Source organism: Carlito syrichta, unplaced genomic scaffold (genome assembly GCF_000164805.1).
Source record: "Carlito syrichta isolate Samal-C Ts95f unplaced genomic scaffold, Tarsius_syrichta-2.0.1 Scaffold101933, whole genome shotgun sequence".
Taxonomy (NCBI): domain Eukaryota; kingdom Metazoa; phylum Chordata; class Mammalia; order Primates; family Tarsiidae; genus Carlito; species Carlito syrichta.
Window position 1 is genome coordinate 338,248 of NW_007046029.1, and position 23,750 is coordinate 361,997.

A 23,750-nucleotide genomic window follows, 5' to 3' on the forward strand; every position below is an offset into this window, starting at 1 on the left:
TTAATGCCACTGAACTGCACACTTAAAATGGTAAATCTTATGTATATTTAACCACAACTTTAAAGAGAAAAGGGGGAGGGAATGAAATAGAAAAAGGAGTAGAAAAGACAGAGACCTCCCCCCCTCAACAACTATACCAGCCTGAGCACCTGTGGGCAGACAACAGTTGGATATTCGAGAACTACTTGCCGAGGAAGGTTCCGCTCACTGTACTCTGACGGACTGCCATGGAGCAAAGTTCAGCAGATAGCAGGGAGAGGTGGCCCTGGAGAGCCACATGACCCACTACATGCCCCACAGCACCTGGGCTCAAAAAGTAGCTCCTAAGACCCAGGCTGTACCCAGTGGCACTGCATTTTCACAGTCAGGGCTCCTCTGCAGAGAAGATCATTAAGTTTCCTTCATACCACAGAGGCCAGGATCCTCTTCAACATGGGATTAAGCTAATTAATGGCAATATTTTGGTTAATAGCAAATTAATGCGCCAGTACTGTAGAGAAAAAATAAGAAAGCAAAAACACTTCAAGGCAAAAATACCTCAGGACAAAGAACTGTGAGCAATCCACAATGTACCTCGGCTTTGCAGTTCTTTTAAGAATATTATTTAGTGTCTAAAACAAGTAGATGGCATCTTTTCAGAAAACATCTTTTACCTACTTCCAAGTAATAAAGTGTGTCCAGCCCAGCTTCTTAGTTTATAGCCATGAGCATGTATTATAGGGCAGTACTCCTTCAATGCAAGAACCTGGGAGAAAGATTTTTCAAAGTGACTGAAGTCAAATTAGATTTTATGAAAATAGTTCTCCTAAGCATAACAAGCAGCACTGAACATGATTTTATTCTAGATGGACCCTGTTTCTGTGCCAAATCACAAGCGTATTACAGTATAGACAGTTAAGAGCAACGCCTCCCTGTGGCAGACGCTCAACAAGGATTGCTGAGTAGAAGGATGGGAAGGGCCGAGCCTCAACTGGAGTTTGTTTTGTCACAGAGAGAGAACAGCAGAGTCTAAAATTAAAATCTCCATACTCGGTCTAGATCCATCTGGGGTTTATTTTGATTGCTATAGCAATAAAAAAAAAATCTAGTACCTTTGCAATTCAATGTAACAGACACACTGCATTCCTTCTAGCAAGAAACAAGGGGGCAGAGAGGAAAGGGGTAAAGGAGGGGAGGAAGAAGACCCTATTATGCCTGAGAAGTTTCTCCAAAATGACAAGGGCCAGATGAGGCTTCACTGGGGCAAGCTGAAGGGTGCTGGTCTTAGACAACACCCCAGTGTCTCCCAAAACCAAACAAATACTTGACTTTTGTAACACTGAGCTTCCACCTGACTCTGGACCTTAGGGAAGACGGGGTGAGCTCACTGTGAAATAAAAATGTTCCCACTGCCTTCTGTAGTGTAGTGTTTCTGCAGTGTTTCACTCAGCAGAGCACACTTGCTGCAGCAGCCAAGAGCTAGAAGAGAGAAAACAACCTCACAGGCTGCAATTCCTAAAGGACTACATTGTGGATTGTACTGTGTCCCCCACAGATTCATATGCTGAAGTCATCACCTTGGCACCTCAGAATGTGACCTTATCGGAGACGGTTCACTGCAGATGTAGTGACTTAAGATGAGGTCATACTGCAGTAGGATAGCCCCTTAACTCAATGTGACTTCTATCCTTATAAAAAGGACAGGCAATCGGGGACAATGTCACGTGAGGACTGGAGTTACATGGCCACAAGCCAAGGAGCTACTAGAAGCTGGAAGAGAAGCCTGGTACGGACCCTCCCTGAGCCAAGCAGGGGAGCACTGCCCTCCTACACTGATTTCGGACTTTGGTGTGCAGTGCTTTGTTCCCACAGCCCTAGCAAAGCAGTGCTGACTAGGAGTGTCAGTGCCGCCAGCTAGCCCATCCTGCAGACAGGGTTTCAGATCCAGCCTTCTGCCTGGGCCATTGCCGCCAGAAGCCTGGCCGTGACACCCCATTCCGGAGCCACGGCAACAGCTCTGGTCACCCTGACTTCAGCTTGTCCCGACCTTCAGCATCAAGCCTCCCTGCAGGTCACTATTATGTCAGGCTTTCAAAGATGCCCCCTTCTGTGCATCACTCCCTTGTTCAAACATCTTCAGTACTCACCAGTCTTCACACTTTCCTGCTGGCATCCAGGCCACCCCTAAGCCTGCTTCATCTGCAGATGAGTGCCACCCGGTGAACTGGGAACACACGACTTGTTCTCGACTCTAAGCTTCCTTCTCTAAGCCTAATATAACTGCCACGCCTCTGACTCTGTGCAGCTACTGCCTGCATCACAGACTGTCCTGTATAGTAACCAGGCATTTGAACATGCACATCTGAATTCCACAGCTGGGCCAGGAACGTTTAGTGATAGGGTCTGTGTCTTATGATTTTGGAGGTATTTCTCAAAGCTAAAGACCATGCTGAGCATATTACAGGTGACCTCTAAATTCGCATTCAATGAACTATTAAACGCACATTAAAAGTACCCAAAAATGCTACTTTTGGCTCCTCTAACCAGGTATTTGAAATGGAAACAAATCTACGGATTTCATATAATCCTAATGGTTCCACATATATCTGAATTTAAAACTCACAAGCCACAGGGGGAAAAAATGACACCAGTCTCAAGTAACTTACCACTCTTCATCACCACATTGGACCAGACATTGGCATTCAAGGCTTGCACAATTCGCTTTACTCCTGTAGATTCTGGGAAATCATCTAATCAGGGAAGGGAAATATATATATATTTATGCACACACTTGCACATGTATACATATACATTCTTATAAATGTGTACATCTATCCTCCAAGCCAGCATTTTCCTATAACTTTGGTTTATCTTGCTTATTTAGGTATTACTTTACACAAGTAAAGTACAAGGAAAAAATAAAGCAAATACACAGTGTGGAACTCCTGATAAGAATATTCTAGAAGCCGGGCTCAGTGGCTCAGCCTGTAATCCCGCGCCTTTGGGAGGCGGAGGTGAGTGGATTGCCTGAGCCTGTGGGTTCGAGACCCGCCTGGGTGGTGAGACCTCATCTCTACAATAAATCAAAGAATCAGCTGGGCATGGTAGCGCATGCCTGTAATTTTGGCTACTCGGAAGGCTGAGGTGGAAGGATCGCCAGAGCCCAGCAGGGCAAGGCTGCGGTGGCCGGGAGTGGCCACTGCACTCCAGTCTGGGCGACAGAGTGAGACTCCAACTCAAAAAAAAAAAAAAAAAAGAATATTCTAGAAACTAAAGCAATTACATCCATACAACATTAGAGTTATATAATAAAGTCATCCCCAATGCCTCACCAATAAAACTCACTCACATTCTCCTGAAAATGTAAGAGGTCGCTAATTCCACAATCCTGGCATAGCATTAGTGATGCCCATCTACTGAGAATGAGCTTCCTAAAGGCAAGACTGGTCCTCTTAACGTTTTTAAAATCCTATGGGTGCTCTAGCCTCTGCTGGGAACTACAGAACAACAAATACTATCAATGCTCGGCATCTAACGAAGAACTTATTGATCAGAGAAAGATAGTTTAAGAGTAACAAGTAGAATTACTAGACACATAAGAGACTGGCAAAGAGTCACTGCAACAGTCTAGTTTGTCAGTGTTAGTACTGTCTTGCTTCTGGAATTTGACCCATACTACTCAAAAGAACAGGACAGTCATCCCAACTAACATACTGGTAAGTAATACAGAGATATTCTTAGCTACAGCACAGATGTGACTGTGTGCAAATGAACTGGAGACCCTGCAGATTCTGACGATGACAAGACTGCTTACAGAAGAACTAGCTTCCATGTGTTTGAAAAGAAAAGTTTGAGTTTGCAGACTGCAGTCCACACAGAACCTGTTTCTAGCAGCCCAGCCTGGCCCTGACCCTGGGAGGCTTAATTGGAAGAGCACAGAATTTGAAATCCGAAGAGCTCAATGTGCCCCAGGTGCCACCGTTTATGAGCTATTTGATCAAGGCAAATCACTTACGCTAGCCTCCAAGAAAGTGGGGCAGCTACTTCTGTATGCACACTCTCCTAGAGGAACAGAAACTTGCTGGTATAACCTTCTGCCTTGGCTGGAGATTCTGGGAGGGCAGGAATACTGTCGTATGAGCTCATCACACCCACTGCCTGGCACCGTATCCCTGAAAAGCACTAGCTACGACTATAAATGGATGAATCACTGAAGGAATACAAACCAGTCACCCTAACAGAAATACAGCGAGACTTAAACTAAAAATGCCCTATCAAGATAAGTGTAACAGTATTTGGATGAAGACATAAGAGGCATGTTTGTCTTGACTATGAATGACTCAATTCTTAAAAGAATAACTAATATTTTAGATGATTTAACAAGGAACCAAGAAAGTGACGTGGAATGAAGACCTTGTACCAACAAGATGAAATTTAATACAAGTGAGCATCAAGTCCCATACTGGCATTCAAATAACACATGCAAATAAAAGACAAGGGAATACAGCCTGGAAGCAGCTTGTATTAACAATCCTAGGGAAGTTTTCACTACCTTCCCAAAAGATGACACATCGAAAGACCTATTTTAAGACTAAACCTAATTAATTCAAGAAAACTGTTCAGATAAAGAGCAAGGAGAAGCACAGTGATTTAAAGTAGCAGAGATTCCACAATGTAACAGTTAGGTACCGATTCCCAAAGACAATAGGAAAAAGAGACAATGCTAGCGCCAGAAACAAGTAATTACACACACTCACAAGCACAAAGCAGGGCAAGGGTTTCAGGGACCTAGAAAAACATGAGGAGTTGTACTTGCTAATTTTCAATATTCCCAAAATGTGTAAGAAGAAAAATCAACTTTTATTTCACTTCTGTTTTCTTCTATGGAGAAGTTTTATTCCCAAACAGCATTTTGGAAAAATTCTAAAAAAGTCAGAATATAGAAAGATATTTCTTAACTTCTTTAAAAAAAAAACCACTGGTTTCATAAGATGATAGCTTCTATCCTATCTATATACTTTAATACATACTGGCTGCCCCTGCTAAAATGTCCCAGGAAGAAGTGGTGTCTCCTCAATGCTACCTTTCCACAGTCTTCTCACTCCAGTCCAGGTCCTTTCTACTCCTTCCCCATGGAGCAGGTGGCACGTGAGAGCTCACAGTGCCAACACATCTCTGACTGCATCTCTGAAACACTACAGCACCAGTATGTTTTCTATAATACTCATGACATTGCATTTGGCAGTTCAATTATTTACATACATGTTTTATTTCTTATACCAGATTATAAGGTTTGGGTGGGCCAAAACCCTTCTTATCCTGATAGATCCCACATGGTGTACTTGGAAGGGAAAAGGATGAGAAAAGAAATGGGGCAGGGGAAGAAACAGAGGGTCCAGACAACAGCAGAAAGCAGAGAATGCAGAGCTACCCAGGGGACATTCTGGGTCTATTTTTAATTTCAAATGTCCAAAAGACACAAAGAAGTCTGACATGCCCCCTGGGTACCCGGAATATAGCCTCAAGTTACTATGAATTCAAGATAAGAACTATAGATGAAGGTCTAAGCGCCTTCCTTGGTAGCAGGGAAAAGCTAGGGGACTAGGGAAATTGCCAAAATTTCAGACAGAATCCCACTGCCTTTCTTAATCCATAAGAAAAACTTTTTTCCAAAAGTCCCAAGATGGGTGGTAAAAACCAAATAAATGGATCACTGTACTAATGGGAAGACCATGTCAACGGATTTTGCTCAAATCTTTCAAATAGCTAGGGAAAAGCACTTTTTGAATTTCACTGCAATTCCTCTTTCCTAAATTAAAATAATCTGTCATGCATCAATCTAAATGCCATGCTCTCTACTAACATATAAGCACTTACCATCCTCCTCAGGCAGCTCCTCAGGACTAAGTTCTACCAATTCAAAGCCATGCTTGATGCACCATTCTTGAGCTTTTTGTCGGTTTACACCTAAAATAATATGCAAGAGAACCCTTTAAAAGTAAAAATAAAACATGAACACCCTCCACAAATCTCAATATGCTTCCCTTAATGTCAATGTTATTCTCAAACCATCTAAAATAAAATAACAAAAAGATGATGTCTTAACCGCAAAGTATCCATTAAAAAAAATGTAAATATTGTAAGATTCCAAAGAGAAATAGCAAAAATATTTTCATAATGAAGTCACATGGGCTGTACTGCTCTAGGTTAAGGAAACAGATATATTCTGTTGACCAAGGAACGGCAACCTATGTGCCAATTTCTCTCCCATCCATGTGCCTTACCGTTTTCAGATACTCTATCACAGACCAAGATCATCACCTCAGGTAGCCATGCCTCTGCCAGGGGAAGCCATGAGGAGACGCTATCGAGACCAGATTTCTAGAGGTAGCAAAAACAAACAGATACACAAACAAACACAGACATTATGAGAACTCGCAGAAAATGTAGGTAAAAACAGATAGCACACGATAATTTCTTATTCAAGGCTCCATGGAAAACAAAGTCTTACCTGTGTGCTGTCAAAATAAACCACAAATGCTTGGACAGACTCTGCGATCTCTGCAGTAATGAGAAACTTGTTGGGCACCACACATAGGTTGATGTCTGCTGAATAGTATTTATTATCAATGGTCCAGGGATAAAATCTCACAGCATCATTGGAAGTCACTTCCACAATGAGGTCTTCTGTTCCAAGGATATCTAAATGAATGATACAACATTACTACAGAAAGCGCAAAACCAACATTAATGGTTAATTTATTTCAATAAGGATGCCAAATGTACCTGCTTCTCTGGCTGCTCCCTGTATGCAAGGAGGAAACCATTTCAAAGGGCCTGTTGGCCTTAACCCTGTCTTCTCTGATCATTTGATTATAAAAATAATGGTAACATAATTGAAATCATTGATTTTTTCTCAAGAACACAAAAATCACTGTGAACTAGGTAAGACAATAGTAGAGAAAGGACAGTCATCTAACCAAAGGTCCAGCAAAGAGCAAACAGAAGAGAGAGAATACAGTTATATTTATTTTACTGCTTAAGTACTTCGTGGGAGGGGGAAGATGGTAAGAATCTTCTAGAATTTGTGACTATATTGTACTTATAATAAACTAAAAGGAAGATAGAATTAAGGCTAAACCATTAATAAAATAGAAGAGCTACATATATTTCTTGGACTAAATGCACAGACATTTATTCTGCTAATGAAGTTAAAGAATGGATACTGATAAATGACACCAATTCTGCTCATATTCAGCCTTGTTCATTTAAAGGTTTTGAAAATTAGCCCAAATTCTTCTTTGATGAAGACACCTCTGGCAAATGTTAAATATGTAACAGTCAATCAAATTACTGAATACGTTTTCAATTATTCTACATCTTTCTGCAATCCATGTGCAGCACAGGTATAACAGGAAATCTTACAGTGGCAGACAAGTTGATGATGTGCAAAAAACAGAGATGGTCACTCAGCCATCAAAGCATTCTGCTTCCACCATATTATACAATACTTAGAACTGGAAGAGATGTCAGAAGTTGTTCTAACCCAAACTCCCATCTCCCATCCATACCTACAGCTTCCTTTCTACACAGATATGGAAAAAGAGCTTACAGAAGTAAAGTGACGTGCCACTAACTGGCTTATTAGAAGAACAGAGAGAGAGAAATAGTCAAACTCCTTTTCAAGCATACTAACATGAACATGTAAAATGTGCCTCAAATTCAGAATCAGCAGGACACTGAAAACAAAGTCACATTTTAAATTCCAGAGTTAAGATTATATATTTGAAAAGCTGTCATCACTTTTGTTCAATATAAACATATGGGGAAATTATTTAGTTCAAAGACTGCTAGGAATGATGTATAATAATATACAAAGCATGTGTATGCATGTGTATACACGTACATTTTTTGTTGACAAAGTTTCATCACATAGTTATTGGGAGGAACTGGTCTACTGAAAAATGAAAAGCCCCTTTTCTAACTAAAAAAAATCAATTAATTAAAGGTTTTACCTTTGACATAAACCACATTACAAAAATAACTTTTTAAACTTTTTCATCAAAATCACAATTATTATTCTTAAATTAACAGGAGGTCTATGCCAACGTTTCAAAATCTGAGTTTATTCCATCTTTTTGGAAATCAGTTCTTTCTACTTAATTTCTACCTGAAGTCACAATCTTTTATTTAGTGTCGATCAAATCCATAGCAACCAGCCACAATGTCCCTCACTGAGCATCAAGACAAGTTCCAAAGGAACAGATGGGTTAATAAAATCAAAGATTCTGTTTTCATGTAAATGTCTCATGGACAAAACTCCTAGATCCAAGTCTACGATGCATTCACATCTAACACTCCACACTTCAAGGAGGTGGCACGATGATATGTGGTTGTGTTTCCAAGAGCCACACGCCACCCAGCTAATAGACACACCACATGAAGATAAAGGTTGATGTCAAGGTGGGGGAGAGCAAAACATATAGAAACATGATTACTGAAGGGTAGCAGCAACCACCAGAGGGTTCCGTCTTCATTCAGGGGTCATTTTCTAAAATAAAGAGTTGAGTATTTTTTTTAAAGGGGGGAGTACACAGAAGGAAATGCAGTACTGAGTCCACTTGTTGCTGTGGGCAAAGCACGAAGGCCGAGGGACCACGCCGCCATGGTCATGCTCCCTACACTAGCTGCATCATCAGAAACTGGATCACACTGAGATTACGCTGTCTTCATATCAGTGTCTTCCCCTGATACACACAAAACATAATCAACTGAAAGGGTATATTGTTACTAACTGTGATTTAGAATACATGGATGCATCAAGGATGGCTCATGTATGTTTAGAACACAAGAGAACAAACCAATGTTTGTTACTCAGAGCTCTTGCAATTTCAGTTTTACACTTTGATTTTTAAATGATTAAGATATTTACTTCACATGCTGAGGGAAGCTATTTCTCCTTTCTCTAAACAGAACCAATAAGTTAAGAAGATGAATTTCACATTCCAATGTTTTTGTAGCTGGTGGGTTTTTGTTTTTGCTTTATTCACTGTGCTGCCTCCAACAAGTTGATAGCTCAATTTACTTATCGGGCTTTTTGTTTTTAACATTTTATGTCTAATCAGATAGCTTCTGTAGACTGCATATGGACTTTATTATCACATCTGTGCCATATTAGAACCAGGGAGAGAATAGTGAAGACTGCCTCGTTCTAGTTCTTCCCATCAATACCATAATGCAGAGTTTAATTTAAAAAATGTAAATGTCTGCACTAAATATAGCTTTCTTCCCTCATCTTTTCTATTTGGTTTCAAATGCTTAACAAATTTATTCTTTTCCAAATTAAAACAAAATCGCTCAAATGCTTGTGCACATGGTTAAGAGCTTCTAGAGATCAGCTAACATAATTCACTCATTTCACAGAGGAGAAAACTGAGGCCCAGAAAAAAAGAAGCCACTTGCCTAACAGGAGCAGAGCCAAAGGGGAATGTGGGTCCGGGCATTCTGTCCAGCACCGTAATGTCACAGCACTTGCCTCGGAGCCAGAGCACACGCAAGGCCCTCAAAGCCACGAACCAGAATGAGCCTGCAGCCCCAACACATCCTTACTCTTTTAGGAACACGAAAAATACCAGCTAGAATGATGGGCCTGCGGCACACTGAACTGTCTCCGGCCTTCGGGGGTTTCTGAGTCACAAGTGAGGTCACGTGATCTGGAAAGCTTTCCTGTCAGTCAGACTCCCCAGAACAATGGCCACGGTCTCCCTTCAGTGCCCTTCACTAAATGGGAATGTAGTTAAAACTCTGAACACAAATAAGATTCAGTCCTCTTCACATGGTGACAGCCACCTGGTGGAGCTGTGAGGCATTGCTTCTTAAGAGACAGACACAGGTGACTCACTGCCAGGCCTGTTATAACACACTTGGCTCACGGCTTGAAACTGTTCACGTGCAGGGCTTCCAGGTAAGCAGGGAGACCCAGTCCAGTGCCAGCAGCAAGGACAGCCTTCCCTCGGGCTGTACGGGCAAGCAGAACCCTCCTCCCTGTGGAAAAACCATTTTTCAGAGCTGCCGTTCTCTAGGACGTCTGGCAACTCCTGTCATGGGTGGATGTGTGACCCCACAGGCGAGCTGGGAAGGAGCCTGGAGAGCCCTGAAGGAGCTGCACACCAAGGCCACAGCTCCGTTTCATGGCCCAGTACCTCCCCCTCTTCTTGCCCAGCCCTGGCCTGCTCCCTGGGCACTCCAACATCCTGCCTATGAGCCAGTGGAATGGGAATGGGCAGTCAAACAGAGGGAAGGGGCGGCCAGCTCTCCAGGACTGTAAGAGGTGACAGGCTCCTAGCACGAATCAGGAAGTAGACTGAAGTTCAAGGGGAAGCCCTAAACACCACAAATGCCATCTCCACACACACACACACACACACACACACACACACACACACACACACATCCCTCACCTCACCCCCCACCTGTCCACCTCAGTCAAGAAAGACACAACCAGTGCATTCCAAGTCAAGCCACTGAAACTGCCTGGATGGTTCCTACCTCTGCCAGGAATAGGAGAGCCAAGGACACCAAGTACCTGTCGTATTGATGTGCATGCAACCATCGTGACATTGTTATGAAGAAAAGCAGTCCAAGCTTAAATCATTTTCTTACCCGGAGGGAAGTGACAGCTGCCACCTCATATCAAGACAGTCCTCCCAGAGGCCAGCACTCCCCTGAGAACATAGAGTGGATTTTATTCTTTCTCATCATGGAAGTTGCCTTCCCCACAGCATCACCACCTCAGGCACAAGGTCTCTCATGGTACCTGCTCCAGGGGAGCCCAAGGTTCTGCTCCCATTCCCTTGGGAAGGCAGCACTAACCTGAATGAAACAAACAAACACACAAAAAACCCAAGCCCTTGGCAAGGTCTTGGCAGATGAACCTCCCTGCATCTCAATTCCTCACCTCAAATGGGGACACAAACACCCCTCAAACACAACCATGTTCAGGAGAGTTCGGGGGAACAGAGCAGCCTCAGGTCACCACCTCTCTTCCTTTCCAAGTCGGCTGCACATCCGTGAAGTCCTCCCGCAAACAGGTTAGCAGCCTCCCATGAGAGTGAGGACATGATGTCTGGGAAACAGCTTGGCCCCTCCCTTCCACCCAACCACCCCTAAAACACACCTCCTCCGGTTTTCCTTAACATTGTTAAGGCAGGTACTGAGACAGAAGAGAAAGGAATTAGGAAAAGCCCAGGTGGCAGCAGAGAGTGGTTTCAGCTGGAGGAAAGGTGACTGTCATGAAAGGAAAGAAGAAAGAACTGAGCAAAATGTGGTTTAGGAAAAAGTACAGAGCCCGAGGTTTTCATTAGCCAGCAAGGCAGAAAGGCCTTTACAAACATCACGGGTCTACACTGTGACCGCCACTGACAACGTTCAGCCACAATCTCCAATGCATGAGAGTGTCATATGAGGGGTGCCGCTCTGCCCAACACTTGGCAGCAGTAGCTGGCTGACAGATCACAGCCTCAATACCGAGAGTGGATGACGCAGCTGCAGGGGAAAGGGTCTCTGCAGCCTGCATGGCATTTAAAGGCTAAGATGTGTGACCTTAGAGCAGGGACTCTACACAGACCAATGTCAGGAAAGCCACATATGGCCCCCTGAGCAGCCACGCCCACCTCCAGGTAGGTGGCCAGTCTTTGTCTCAGTCACAATGACAGGCTATACTGGGCACAGTGAGTTGCTGAGGAAAGGGGAGCTGGGCATGCTGGAGCAACATGCACACTTTCCCAGGAGGACAGGGGTTCAGCTTGCTGACAACACTAACCACTTCTCCTTGACATGCCCCTTTCCCGGCCACACTCTAAAGCCACATTTCCACATGCTTGTGTGCTCTTCAGACCTTAGTGGCAAAGTCTGAGAAGTCAAGGCAGAGGAAACCCAACCCAGTCTGCCCCCTTTTCCCACTTACTTTCTCCCGAGAGTCCTCTGGAATCGGTCACCACAGCTTCATCTTAAAACAGTAGAGGCTGGCCTTGGTTTGCCTTTGAAAGGCCTTGCAATGCAGGGTCAAGTGGCACACAGCAGTGTGAAGACAGGCAGAAAGGGGAGCGGGCACGTGGGGCAGGGCTTTCTGAGAGGCAAGCAGAATAGCAGCCTCCAGGTTTTCTGGACCACATTGCCAATCCTGGTGGCACAACGATTCCCACCTGTATTTGGGGGAGTCATCTTTGGCTTCCAACATTAATTCCAAATACAGCTCTCAAACAGGGGTTTTCTATGGGATGTGATTCTCCCCCAGGGGATATACATAAACACGTAAAGACACATGTGGGCATCATGAGTAGGGGATGGACTCCCATGCAGTGAGAAGAGGCCAATAACACCGCTGCACATTCCCAACACACAGAATAGCCAAACACAGTACAGAATCTCTGGTCCCAGTCAGGAAACCCCAATCTAAAACAAAGAAACTGTTGGAAATTGATCGACTTAGCTGCATTCATGAACAATATAAAAGTTCTAGAATGCAACGTTGTTTTATTCTTTCTCAAAGAGCTGGAACATCATTACAGTCAGGCATCAGAACCTTTTGTCCCAGACACAAATGTCTTTCATAGATAAAATCTATCTCAAGTGTCTTGATTGGTAACCATAAAAATTATTTGGTAATTACTCTTAGATACTTTGAAAACAATCTATGACCAGTAGTTTTCTGGAAGAAAGAATGTATAAGGCTAAACAGAACAATTATGAGATGAAAATAATTTTCATATTCAACTGGTAATTTTTCATAAACAGATCAGCACTGAATAAAAAAACCTAAGACATGCCAATGTCTGCTCAGGACAACAATATCTGCGGTAGATGCTAATTTATCCTGAAAAAAGACAAACATATCTGAAATAAATTTTCCAAAACAGAATATGTTTAATGAATAATGAACATTTATTCTGTAGCCCTGGTATTCAGATACTGAAAATAAATTTGGTCCATTAGAAAGTGCCATAAAGCCACTTTGGAAGACCAAGGCAAGAGGACTGCCTGAGCCCAGGGGTTCGAGACCAGCCTGAGCAATTTGGCAAGACCTCATCTCTACAATAAATAAAAAGTTAGCCAGGTGTGGTAGTATGCGCCTGTAGTTCCAGCTACTTGGAAGGCTGAGGTGGAAGGACTGCCTGAGCCAGCAGGTCGACACTGGGGGGGTGGCAGTTAGTATGCCACTGTACTTCAGCCTGGGTGACAGAGTGAGACTCTGACTCAAAAGAAAAAAAAAAAGAAAGTACCATAAAGCAAACAGATCCAACATCTCAGCATCCAAAAGGCCCTTCAAGAAGGGTCAAACCATCACTGGGCAACACCCAGTTAATGAATCGTAGAAAACAAAAAACACTGACAAACAAGACTTCATCAAAATTAAAAGCTTTCGCATTTCAAGACACCATAAAAAAAAAACCCAAAGGCCAAGCCACAGAGTGGGAGAAAATATTTGCCAATTATAAGGGACTTGTAACCAAAATATATAAAGAACAAAATATATAAAGGGCAGGAGGATCATTTGAGTACAGGAGTTTGAAATCAGCCTGGGCAACAAAGTGAGAAATTCTGTCTCTACAAAAACATTAGCAGGACATGGTGGTGCACACCTCAGCTACTCAGAAGGCTGAGGCAGGAGGATCGCTGAAGCCCAGATCAAGGCTACAGTGAGCTATGATCACACTACTGCACTCCAGCCTGGACAACAAAGCAAAACCCTGTCTCAGATGGATGGATGGATGTCCACAATGCTTCCCCCACCCCCCCATTCCGGGCATGAGCCGGACCCCAGCAGGATCCAGTCAGAACGGCCCCTGTGACCTGGAATTAGCACTGCCTATAACCAGGCAGTCACATGTTTTTCTGATCTGAGCAGACTGATTGTGATCCAAGCACAGAGATAGTTTTCTCCACTTCTGTGTGGAACCAGCCACCAGGTGTATGTGGAAAATGAACCTAAAACATCACAGAAGCTCTTTAAGATTCTCACAACTGTCCCAATCCCCCGACTTGGCTTCCTGAAAACTAATTACTAGAGCTGTAACTGTGGTATTTGTGTGCATCAGCCCCAACACAAATGCAATATTGTGTCCAAATTATCATTCTTGCCAGATAAATTTAAAATAATTTTCATACTTTATCCTCACAAAAAATAATTTTATATAAGATTTCAGGTTGGGTGTGGTGGCTCACACCTGTAATCCCAGCACTTTGGGAGGCTGAGCTGGGAGTATTCCTTGAGCCCAGGAGTTTGAGACTAGCCCAGGTCAGGGGTTCCCAACCTCCAGCCCCAAAACCTACCAGTCTGTGGCCTACTAGGAACCAGGCCACAGAGCAGGAGGTGAGCGTCCAGTGAGTGAAGCTTCATCTTTATTTATTGCTCCCCATCGCTCACATTACCGCCTGAGCTCCACCTCTTGTCAGATCAGTGGTGGCCCAGATTCTCATAAAAATGTGAACCCTATTATAAACTGCGCATGCAAGGGATCTAGGTTGTGCTCCTTATGAGAATCTAATGCCTGGTGATCTAAGATAGAGCTGAGGCAGTGATGCTAGCACTGGAGAGCAACTGTAAATACAGATTAGCATCAGCAGTGAGGTTTGACTGCATAGAGATCATGGTAAATCAATTGCTTGTAGACTGATATCAAAATGATAAATTAATAATTTCATAACAATTATTTCACTATATATTACAATGTAATAATAATAGAAACAAAGTGCACAATCAATGTAATGTGCTTGGATCATCCTGAAACCATCCTCCTGCCCAAGTCCGTGGAAAAATTGTCTTCCACGAAACTGTTTCTTAATGCCAAAAAGGTGGGGACTGCTGGCCTAGGCAACATACTGGGACATCATCTCTACAAAAAAAAAAACAAAATTAGCCAGGCATGGTTCCATGGCTATAGTCCTAACTACTCAGGAGGCTAAGGTGGGAGGATCACTTGAGCCTAAGACGTTGAGGCTTCCGTGATCATGACATTGTACTAGCCTGGGCGACAGAGTGAGACTCCAACCTTAAAAAAAAAAGCTTCCTTATTTATCATCATTATTTGTTGAGGAATTATACAGGGCAAAATGGAGCCAGCTGTTTAAATCAAATGACCACTGCATACTTTCTAGATATTTTTACCTTTTGCCACACCAAAACAAGAAGTTAGATGGCCCAGAAATAAAAGTCTGAGCTAGACCTGCTTGGAACCTTGCGGGATGAGGTGGTGCTCTCCATATCAGATGGCTTCAGGCAGCAGAGGTGAGGGCACAGTCCTACCCCTGGCATTTCTCCTCTGGCTCCCCACATTCCCATTTGTAAGCAGACCATTTAACAGAAAGGCAAAGCCTTCTAATCATTTCCCTCACCAACAACATCTAAAAGGTTTGTCTGAAACTTCACACAAAATTCCACCAGTAAGAAACAACTGGACACAAATGGAGACGTTTTCATGTACTAGGTAACTGATCACACTTTGCCTGCTAAAGCCCCAACCACCGTGAAAGACTAAAGTAAGTGTAAGCTTATTTTGAGAGCCGTATGAGTTCTCGCTATATAGTAAAATTGTCTAGTGCTATGTCTTCTGTCCCTGCCTCCACTTTGAATCCATACAGTTCTGACTGCTAAGTAGTTTATCCTAGATTACATGTATAGAAGAACTAGAATTGAATCTTGGTTCCCCAGCTTTTATGACCTGAACAACTTTGAATAACCACAGTTTCTTGAGTTTTAATTGCACAGACACACTGGAACACAATAGGGACATGTGCTTTAAGTCCCTTTGAGTCTGGAGAAAATATGAACTTTTATTTAAGCTTCCCCTCCTCCTTAGATTGATGACTCAACATCTTCTTTTAATAAACATAAAAATGGTAAGTTGAAAATTTTGAAATATACAAAGTAGCATAGCTAAAGACAAATCGATTCCCCATCCATCACAGCTGAGATCACTGCAGCAATCGGATCGTCTCCTGAATCACTCTATGATTAAACTCTAGGCCTCTGGGAGGCTCTTGCTGGCCCCGTCTTCCATCCTTTGAAGAAAATAAAGACTTGACAATATACCATCAAATCGAAGGCAGAGTCCTCCCACCAAAACAAAATCAAAATAAGCAACTTTGCTTAAGTAAAAATTATTACTTCTTCCCAGAGGTAGGTCAAAGGCCACACTCAGAACACCTCAATGAGCTGCAGAAACACGCAAATTAGAAGGCTCAAGTGCAAGTCCCCCTCCTGCTGCTGGACAGCAGTGGCAGGGCCGCACCACAGCACCCACCTTTGAAATAAATGTTCTCTTCAGTGAGTTATCTCAAGATAATCTTGCAAGTACAGACCTGAGGGACCTAGAAACCAACACCACACTTGCAGAAGTATGCATGTTTACCAAAGACGCCACATCAGAAGTGACAGTGGACTTTGCCTGGGTGAGTCACTAGGGCTGAGCTAATCCATCGTACAACCAAGCTCTTTGGGTTTGCAGTTCAGAAGCCTGAGGACCAGAGGATTGTTTCTGAGGGTCAATGCCCCCTGAATTTCAAACACAAAAAGTGAAATTTTCTAATCAACAAGTCAAGTGTCTTAAACTAAAGTTTATTTCTTAAGTTTTCAAAAAATAAATACACACAAAAATTAAGAATGCCAAGGTCAAAGATTACATAATCTTATATTAAAATAAGTAATTGACTGGGCTCAATGGCTCAGCCTGTAATCCCAATGCTTTGGGAGGCTGAGGTGAGTGGATTGCCTGAGCCCGTGGGTTCGAGACCCGCTTGGGCAACTTGGCGAGACCTCATCTCTACAATAAATAAAAATTAGCCGGGCATGGTAGTGCACGTCTGTAGTTCCAGCTACTTGGAAGGCTGAGGCGGAAGGATCACTGGAGCCCAGCAGGTCGAGGCTGCAGTGACTGGGAGTGTGCCACTGCCCTCCAGTCTGGGTGACAGAGTGAGACTCCAACTCAAAAAAAAATAATAATTAGCATGATTACATATAATTTTACATTCAGAGAGGATAGAGTTCATCAGGAACGACTCTTTATATTTAAGGTTATTACTGTGTAGCAGGAGGAACAACCCTTTATTTTTACCGTCATTCCCCTGTAGTGGGAGGAACGACTCTTGATTTTTAACATCATCCCTGTGTAGAGGGAGGTACGATCCTTTATTTTTAACATTATCCCCATGTAGCAGGAGGAACGACCCTTTATTTTTATTTATTTATTTATTTAATTTTATTTTTTTGAGTTGGAGTCTTACTCTGTCGCCCAGGTTGGAGTGCAGGGGCACACTCAGAGCCAGCCCAATGTCGACCTGCTGGGCTCCGGCAATCCTTTCACCTCAGGACCCTTTATTTTTAAAGTTACTCCTGTGTAGTGGGAGGAACAACCCTTTATTTTTAATGTCATTCCTGTGTAGTGGGAGGAATGACCTTTTATTTTTAACATCATTCCTGTGAAGCGGGAGGAACAACCTTTTATTTTTAATGTCGTTCCTGTGTAGTGGAAGGAAGGAAACTTTAATTTTAACGTCATTCCTGTGTAGTAGGAAAAGAAACCCTTGATTTTTAACGTCATTCCTGTGTAGTGGTAAAAACAACCCTTTATTTATAATATTATTCCCATGTAGTGGGAGGAGCGACTCTTTGTTTTTAATGGTAGTCCTGTGTAGTGGGAAGAACCAATATTTTATGTCTCCACTTGAGTTCACTCAATTGAGAAAATAAAATCCAAACATTGTTGAAGACTCCCAAGCACGCCTAACACCCTTTTAAACATATGTTTAACATAATATATATATTAATGCTCTGTTTAGGATATGTCCCCTGGGCAAGGGTTTTCCCCTCTATTCAGAATCAGGACTTTAGTCATTCACATGACAATGTGACACACTTTAAAATCTTCTTTTAGAGGCTAATCTGTTATATCATCTCTACCAATGCCACCATCTTTAACTACTAAGCAATCCCAACACATTTCCCCACACATTCCTATCATGCTCAGCCCAAATCTAAACACACACTCCCGCACTTGCCAGCTGAGCACTTTGGGCAGGTCACCTCATATTTACAAGTCACAGTTTCTTGGACATAAGCTGCCTTTACAGGGTTACAAGGACCGCATTAAACTATGTGAAAGCATGTTTGGGAAGAGCCCTGACATACACATAAACATTTGTCTGATCTCTGGATTCCTACATTTCACTAGAAGAAAGAATGCTGCTCCAGATGTCCTGGGCGTTTATTCAGTTGTAGACACTGAATGGGCCACAGCCGCCAAGCTGGCATTACATACTTTAAACCCAACAAGTCTCCAGGACCTTTCTCTTCAAAATTCCCTCCAGGGAAGTAGAGTAAGATGTGAAAACTTGAATGCCTGTATTTTAATATTTTACAGGTACAGCAACACTTTCACCATTTCCCTCTCAAGCACAGGAATAGGATTGTAGTCACCATTTTAGCTGCAGTGACTAGAACTGAGACCAGCTCTATGTTTAATAAATATCAGAATGCGTTTTTCCAGAATAAAGTGAAATACTACTAAAACATAGGCGAGCTAGAAAGCACCTTGGCCCTGGAAGGCAGACACTCGCCTCACGCCACCTACACCTTGCACAAGTAAGCATCCTGTGTCTCTCTCTCCCTTGACAAGTCTACACTGAGTCATACCCCTTTTAGCTGACAACAGACATACGTCCAGAATACTGTAAATAAGACCTTTGAATGACAGCAAGAAAACAAATGTTTCTCACAAAGCCCATGCAAGCACTTACCCACAATACAGGCTTACTGATTTTAAGAATATTTCTAACAGAGTTATTTGATTATGACCATTTTTTAAAAGCAGTAAATCAGATGTCAAAGAAAAACTGGAGAACCCGGAAGGTATCTCTTGTTGATACATGGAATAGAACCAAACTTCCCCAGAGAGGTAAAGCAGACTCTGTCCTAAACTATCCCATGGCCTAACATCTCTGGACACTGACAACCATCATGATAGTGTCCTCTCTTATCTCAAAATTAGACTCAGCCCATGATCAATTTCTCATTAATTATGATAAAAGAGTGAATGCTCAGCCAATGTTTCATTCTAAGCCGCAACCGCTCTACTCTTAACTGGGAGAAATGCTAAGCCTTTTCACAGCTCACTGTTCCTCCTTAAGTATCTGATCTCTAGTCGCTTCCCCTTCGCTTTTCACTACGTGAACTGAGTTGCAAAGAAAAGGTCCTCTGCTTTTAGCCTGAATTGGAGTTATTGAAGAGATATTTTACATAAATAAAATGGATTATTTTAGAATTAGTTTTACCTTCAATAATGTTAATATATTTATAGAAGGATAATGTTACTCTTTGCCAACTATAGGTGATCAGCTACTTAAAGGCAGTGACAACATTTTCCAATTCTGATCCTCAAAGCATATGATAGCACCAGTAATGGAAATCAAAATGCATATAAGTCTTCAGGCATCTTTAAGAATCTTGAGCAATTTCTGGCATATTCACTAGATGGATATGCAAGGGGAATTAATTTTTATACATATCAGGATAAAATATCAAGGTAAGAATCATATGTGAACTATAATTGCAATTATTTCTTTTTAAAAACTATATATTGGATGAAAAGGCTGCAAAGTAATGCACAAAAATATTAGCAATATTTGTGTGGTTGTGTAATGAGACTATGGTTATTTTCTTTTTTTATATGCTAAGTTTTACAGAATGAGTATGCACTAGTTTTCCAATGAAGCAATTTTTTTAAAAAGAAAGAAAAAAGAAAAGGAAAACAGGAGGGAAGAAAAGAGGGAGGGAAGGAAGGAAGGGGAAATGGGCAGGAGCACTAAAGGCAAGGAAATGGCCAATTGGACCAGTCAGTCACCACTTAATGAGTACTATAACCAAACTTCTACCCTAGCAAGGAATATTCTAAATGATCACAGTGATAACTAAGTCACAGAATATTAGGCACAGACATCTTGCCTAATTCTATCATCTGAGGTGTAGAAAAGAAACTGTAATTGCACAATGCTTAACAAAGTGCTTTCAACACGTCATATCACCCGTCCTTCAAACAGTTCTGTGAGATAGTTCATATGCTCCATTTTACGGATCAGGATATTGAGGGATTAGAATTAGAGAGACAGTAATGTGCTTTAATAATGCCTGTCATTTATCAAATGCTTACTTGTGCCAGCCTCTGGGTTAATCACAGTCCTGTGAAAATTATCCCCATTTTACAGGTAGAAAATCTGAGGGGCAGAGGTTAAGTGACTCGCCTGCACCCATGCAGCTAAGAGGCACTGCCCTGGTTCTAAGCCACACACAACACAGAAGTCTTGAGTTACAAGCAATTAAATGCTGCAGAGCACCTGGAGGTAGAGTGCGTTGACCACCCATCCGCTGCACTCTCCACTAATCTGGTCTCCTCCCTTGCCCCAAATTTTTAAACCAGTTACTCGTGTGACAGCCAGCCACTCTGAGGGTCCAGAAGCAGAAGCCTGAGGCGGAGCAAGACCCAAACACTAAAGTGGGCGGGGACCCCAGGACTGAGGTAAGGCGAGAATAACTAGCATAGAGGAACAGGGTTAACAAGAAGTCTCCTAATACACACATTAGGGGTCGCCCAGAATTGGACTCAAATGTCCTTTCTAGGACAGCAGCAGGGATAGCAACAAAAACCCCAATATCGACAACTCACCCCTCCCGCGGAGCACGCTGGGGTCATCGCAAGGAATCTCAAATATCGACAATCCTAGGACATGCCACAGGGCGCCTCTGGGGTCATCTCAGGGGACCCCCAATGCCGACAAACCCAGCCTCTCCGCAGAGCGCCTCTGGGATCATCTCAGGGGACTCCCAATGCCGAAAACCTCAGCTACTCCCACAGAGCACTTCTGGGGTCACCTCAGGGGACCCCCAATGCCGACAACACCAGCCCCTCCGCAAAGTGCCTCTGGGATCATCTCAGGGGACCCCCAATGTCAACAACCCCAGCCCCTCCACAGAGCTCCTCTGGGGTCATCTCAGGGGACCCCCAATGCCGACAAACCCAGCCTCTCCGCAGAGCGCCTCTGGGATCATCTCAGGGGACTCCCAATGCCGAAAACCTCAGCTACTCCCACAGAGCACTTCTGGGGTCACCTCAGGGGACCCCCAATGCCGACAACACCAGCCCCTCCGCAAAGTGCCTCTGGGATCATCTCAGGGGACCCCCAATGTCAACAACCCCAGCCCCTCCACAGAGCTCCTCTGGGGTCATTTCAAGGGACCTCCAATGTCGGCAACCCCAGCCCTTCCCACAGAGTGCCTCTGGGGTCATTTCGGGGGATCCCTCAGCTCCCTGTGGCCGGGCTGCAGGACAGGGACCAGCCTGGTTTCCCAGGAACCCCAGGCCTCCGGAGGAGGCCGGGCTGGCAGGAGGCGCCGGGACCGACGCAGGGGACCCGGCCCGGGGGACGAGGCCCAAAGAGCGGCCACGGCGCCGGGGCAGTCGCCCGCCGCGGCCCGGACGCCCTAGAGGTTACTCACGTTGGACCAGCCGGTCTCCGGAGAAGGCGGAGGAGCAGCTCGTTACCAACGCGCAGGGGATACCAGCGGCCATGACTGCCCCGCGCCGCTTCCGCCGGGAGCCACTTCCGCCTCGGGCTACACCACGGCGCCGGCGGGGGCTGGAGGGGGGCGGCGAGGAGCGGCGCATGCGCTGCGTTGACCTGCCGCCGTGGCTCTCCCCTCTCCGCATCCGGAGTGGAGCCGGCCGGGCCGCGCGGGTGTTGCCATGGGGACGGGCGCGCAGCCGCAGGTTTCAGCTCCTGGTGGCCGAGCCTCTACTGAGGCAGGCTCTCGGGCCCAGGCCATGGCGCTGGAGGCCGGAAGCTGCGACCCTGTGGGATCCATCCTAATCCAGGTGGGAACCAGCCTCACCGCCCTGCTCGGCTGCGACACACTCGAGGAGTCCGGCGCACCCACCCATCTGGGGCGCCGTCCCCAGACTGCCTGTTCCCCCGCGAGCCTCAACCCCGAGGCCCCCACCCGCAGGGAACTCTGGGGCTGTCCTCCTATGCCGGGCACCACTTTAAAATGGCATTTTCTGGAAAATGTAACCCCTGGTGTCAGCAGTGGAGAGATGAGGCAGACACAGGGAGGAATGTGGCCAGTGAGGCCCTCTGTAGTCCCAGCACTTTGGGAGGTCGAGGCGGGAGGATCACTTGGAATTCGAGACCCGCCTGGGCAACATAGCGAGACCCCCATTTCTAAAGTTAAAAAAATAAAAAGTTAGCCAGGTGTAGTGGCACACACCTGTAGACCCAGCTGCCTGGGAGGCCAAGGCAGGAGGATCGCTGGAGGTTGAGGTTGCCGTGAGCTGTGATTGTGCCACTGCCCTCCTGCCTGGGCGACAGAGACCCTGTCTCTAGAAATGGGAGGACATTTGGGGAAATTTGAAACATGTGAACCACTTTTCTTTAGCACCCCAGTGTTTTGGATCAAAATGTCTCCTGGACACACACCAGAAAATAAACTGGATTGCAAGTCCAGCTAACGTTTTGAATATAGAAATGTGGCAAATCAAAAAGCTGAGGTCACTTTCCAGTCTGAGAGAGAAAATTCCAAGCAAGTCTTGACTTCAGGGTAACTCAGCATGTGATGGTTGCTCTCTGGTTTTCTGAGACAGTTATTTATGGCCTTCTATTTTTTCACCCTTTCGTTTGGCCACGTTAAGATGCTTCCACATCACCACATTCAACTCTTTTTTGAGTTGGGATCTCACTCTGTCAACCAGGCTGGAGTTGGCTCACCACAGCCTCGACCTCCTGGGCTCAGGCAATCCTCCTGCCTCAGCCTCCTGAGTATCTGGGACTGTAGGCACGTGCCATCACACCCAGCTTATTTTTTGATTTTTTGTAGAGTTTGGGTCTCACTATGTTGCCTAGGTTGGTCTTGAACTCATGACCTCAAACAGTCCTCCCTCTGGCCTCCCAAAGTGGGAGGCTGGGATTATAGTCATTAGCCACTGCCTGGCCTGTTACCACTTTTAACTCTTACAAAACTCTGTTTGACAAATGTTGGAAGTCTTGGCCTCTGGTCTTCCTATCCTGGCCTCACTCAGCAGGTCTGAAGTAGAACTCTTCTTCAAAGGGATCACCTTTTATGTCAGAATTTGAATCTCTCACCTCCCATCTCAGAGAGACTCCCCTGAATCCACCTTTTCCCAGATCCAAACCCCTAAGCCTACCATTTCACAGATGTCCCTGTTTGAATCACCCAGATCCTGCCTCCACTTCTGCTATCCTCTCTCCCCAATATCTCCGATGGATTTATCCAAACTGCGCCGTCTGGTAGAGCAGCCCTGCGAACTGAGGACTTAGCCAGCCACAAGGTCAGGTCCCTGGGACCTCCCATGTTCATTCCAGCTGGCTGCATATGTCGCCCACCACCCTCATGCTCAGGATGTGGCTAGAGTACCGTGCAGGACCCAGAACTGCGTGTGCTTATGGTCAGGGGTTTAAAAGGACAAATTGGACTCAGCCAAGGTAAGAGATGCAGGGGCAGTGTCCAGGTGGCTGCAGACTGAGGATTTAGTCATCCTGTCCCCATGTATCACACAGGCTGGCCTGTCCCCATGCCTTGCATAAGCCATCCTATCCCCATGCCTCATGGACATCCTCACCTCCCAGCCACACCATGTGGCAGCACATGCAGAGTCCTGCCAACATGAGTAGCTACCTGAGCCTTGGTGTCCGGAGTTCTTATCAGCCCC

General features: G+C 44.5%; 2 protein-coding genes across 4 annotated transcripts in view; one reads left to right on the forward strand and one right to left on the reverse strand.

The window, feature by feature from the left end:
• AAGAB (alpha and gamma adaptin binding protein) overlaps nucleotides 1–21,657 on the reverse strand; it is a 42,524-nt gene extending 20,867 nt beyond the window's left edge. For 2 of the 3 annotated variants that reach the window (XM_021715616.1, XM_008064649.1), the window contains exons 1-5: nucleotides 21,524–21,657; nucleotides 6,491–6,681; nucleotides 6,264–6,360; nucleotides 5,857–5,946; nucleotides 2,646–2,729 (exon numbers count right to left, since the gene is read on the reverse strand). In XM_021715616.1, the coding sequence (XP_021571291.1) occupies nucleotides 2,646–2,729; nucleotides 5,857–5,946; nucleotides 6,264–6,360; nucleotides 6,491–6,681; nucleotides 21,524–21,596 (535 nt within the window). In that variant the 5' untranslated portion in view covers nucleotides 21,597–21,657. Of the gene's footprint in view, nucleotides 1–2,645; nucleotides 2,730–5,856; nucleotides 5,947–6,048; nucleotides 6,052–6,263; nucleotides 6,361–6,490; nucleotides 6,682–21,523 lie in introns of all 3 variants that reach the window. The other variant, XM_021715607.1, reaches the window with a different exon arrangement.
• The window catches only part of LOC103267066 (IQ domain-containing protein H-like), a 76,415-nt gene continuing 74,259 nt past the window's right edge, over nucleotides 21,595–23,750 (forward strand). The window contains exons 1-2 of the mRNA XM_008064674.2: nucleotides 21,595–21,762; nucleotides 21,846–21,899. Of these exons, the coding sequence (XP_008062865.2) occupies nucleotides 21,595–21,762; nucleotides 21,846–21,899 (222 nt within the window). The remainder of the gene's footprint in view (nucleotides 21,763–21,845; nucleotides 21,900–23,750) is intronic.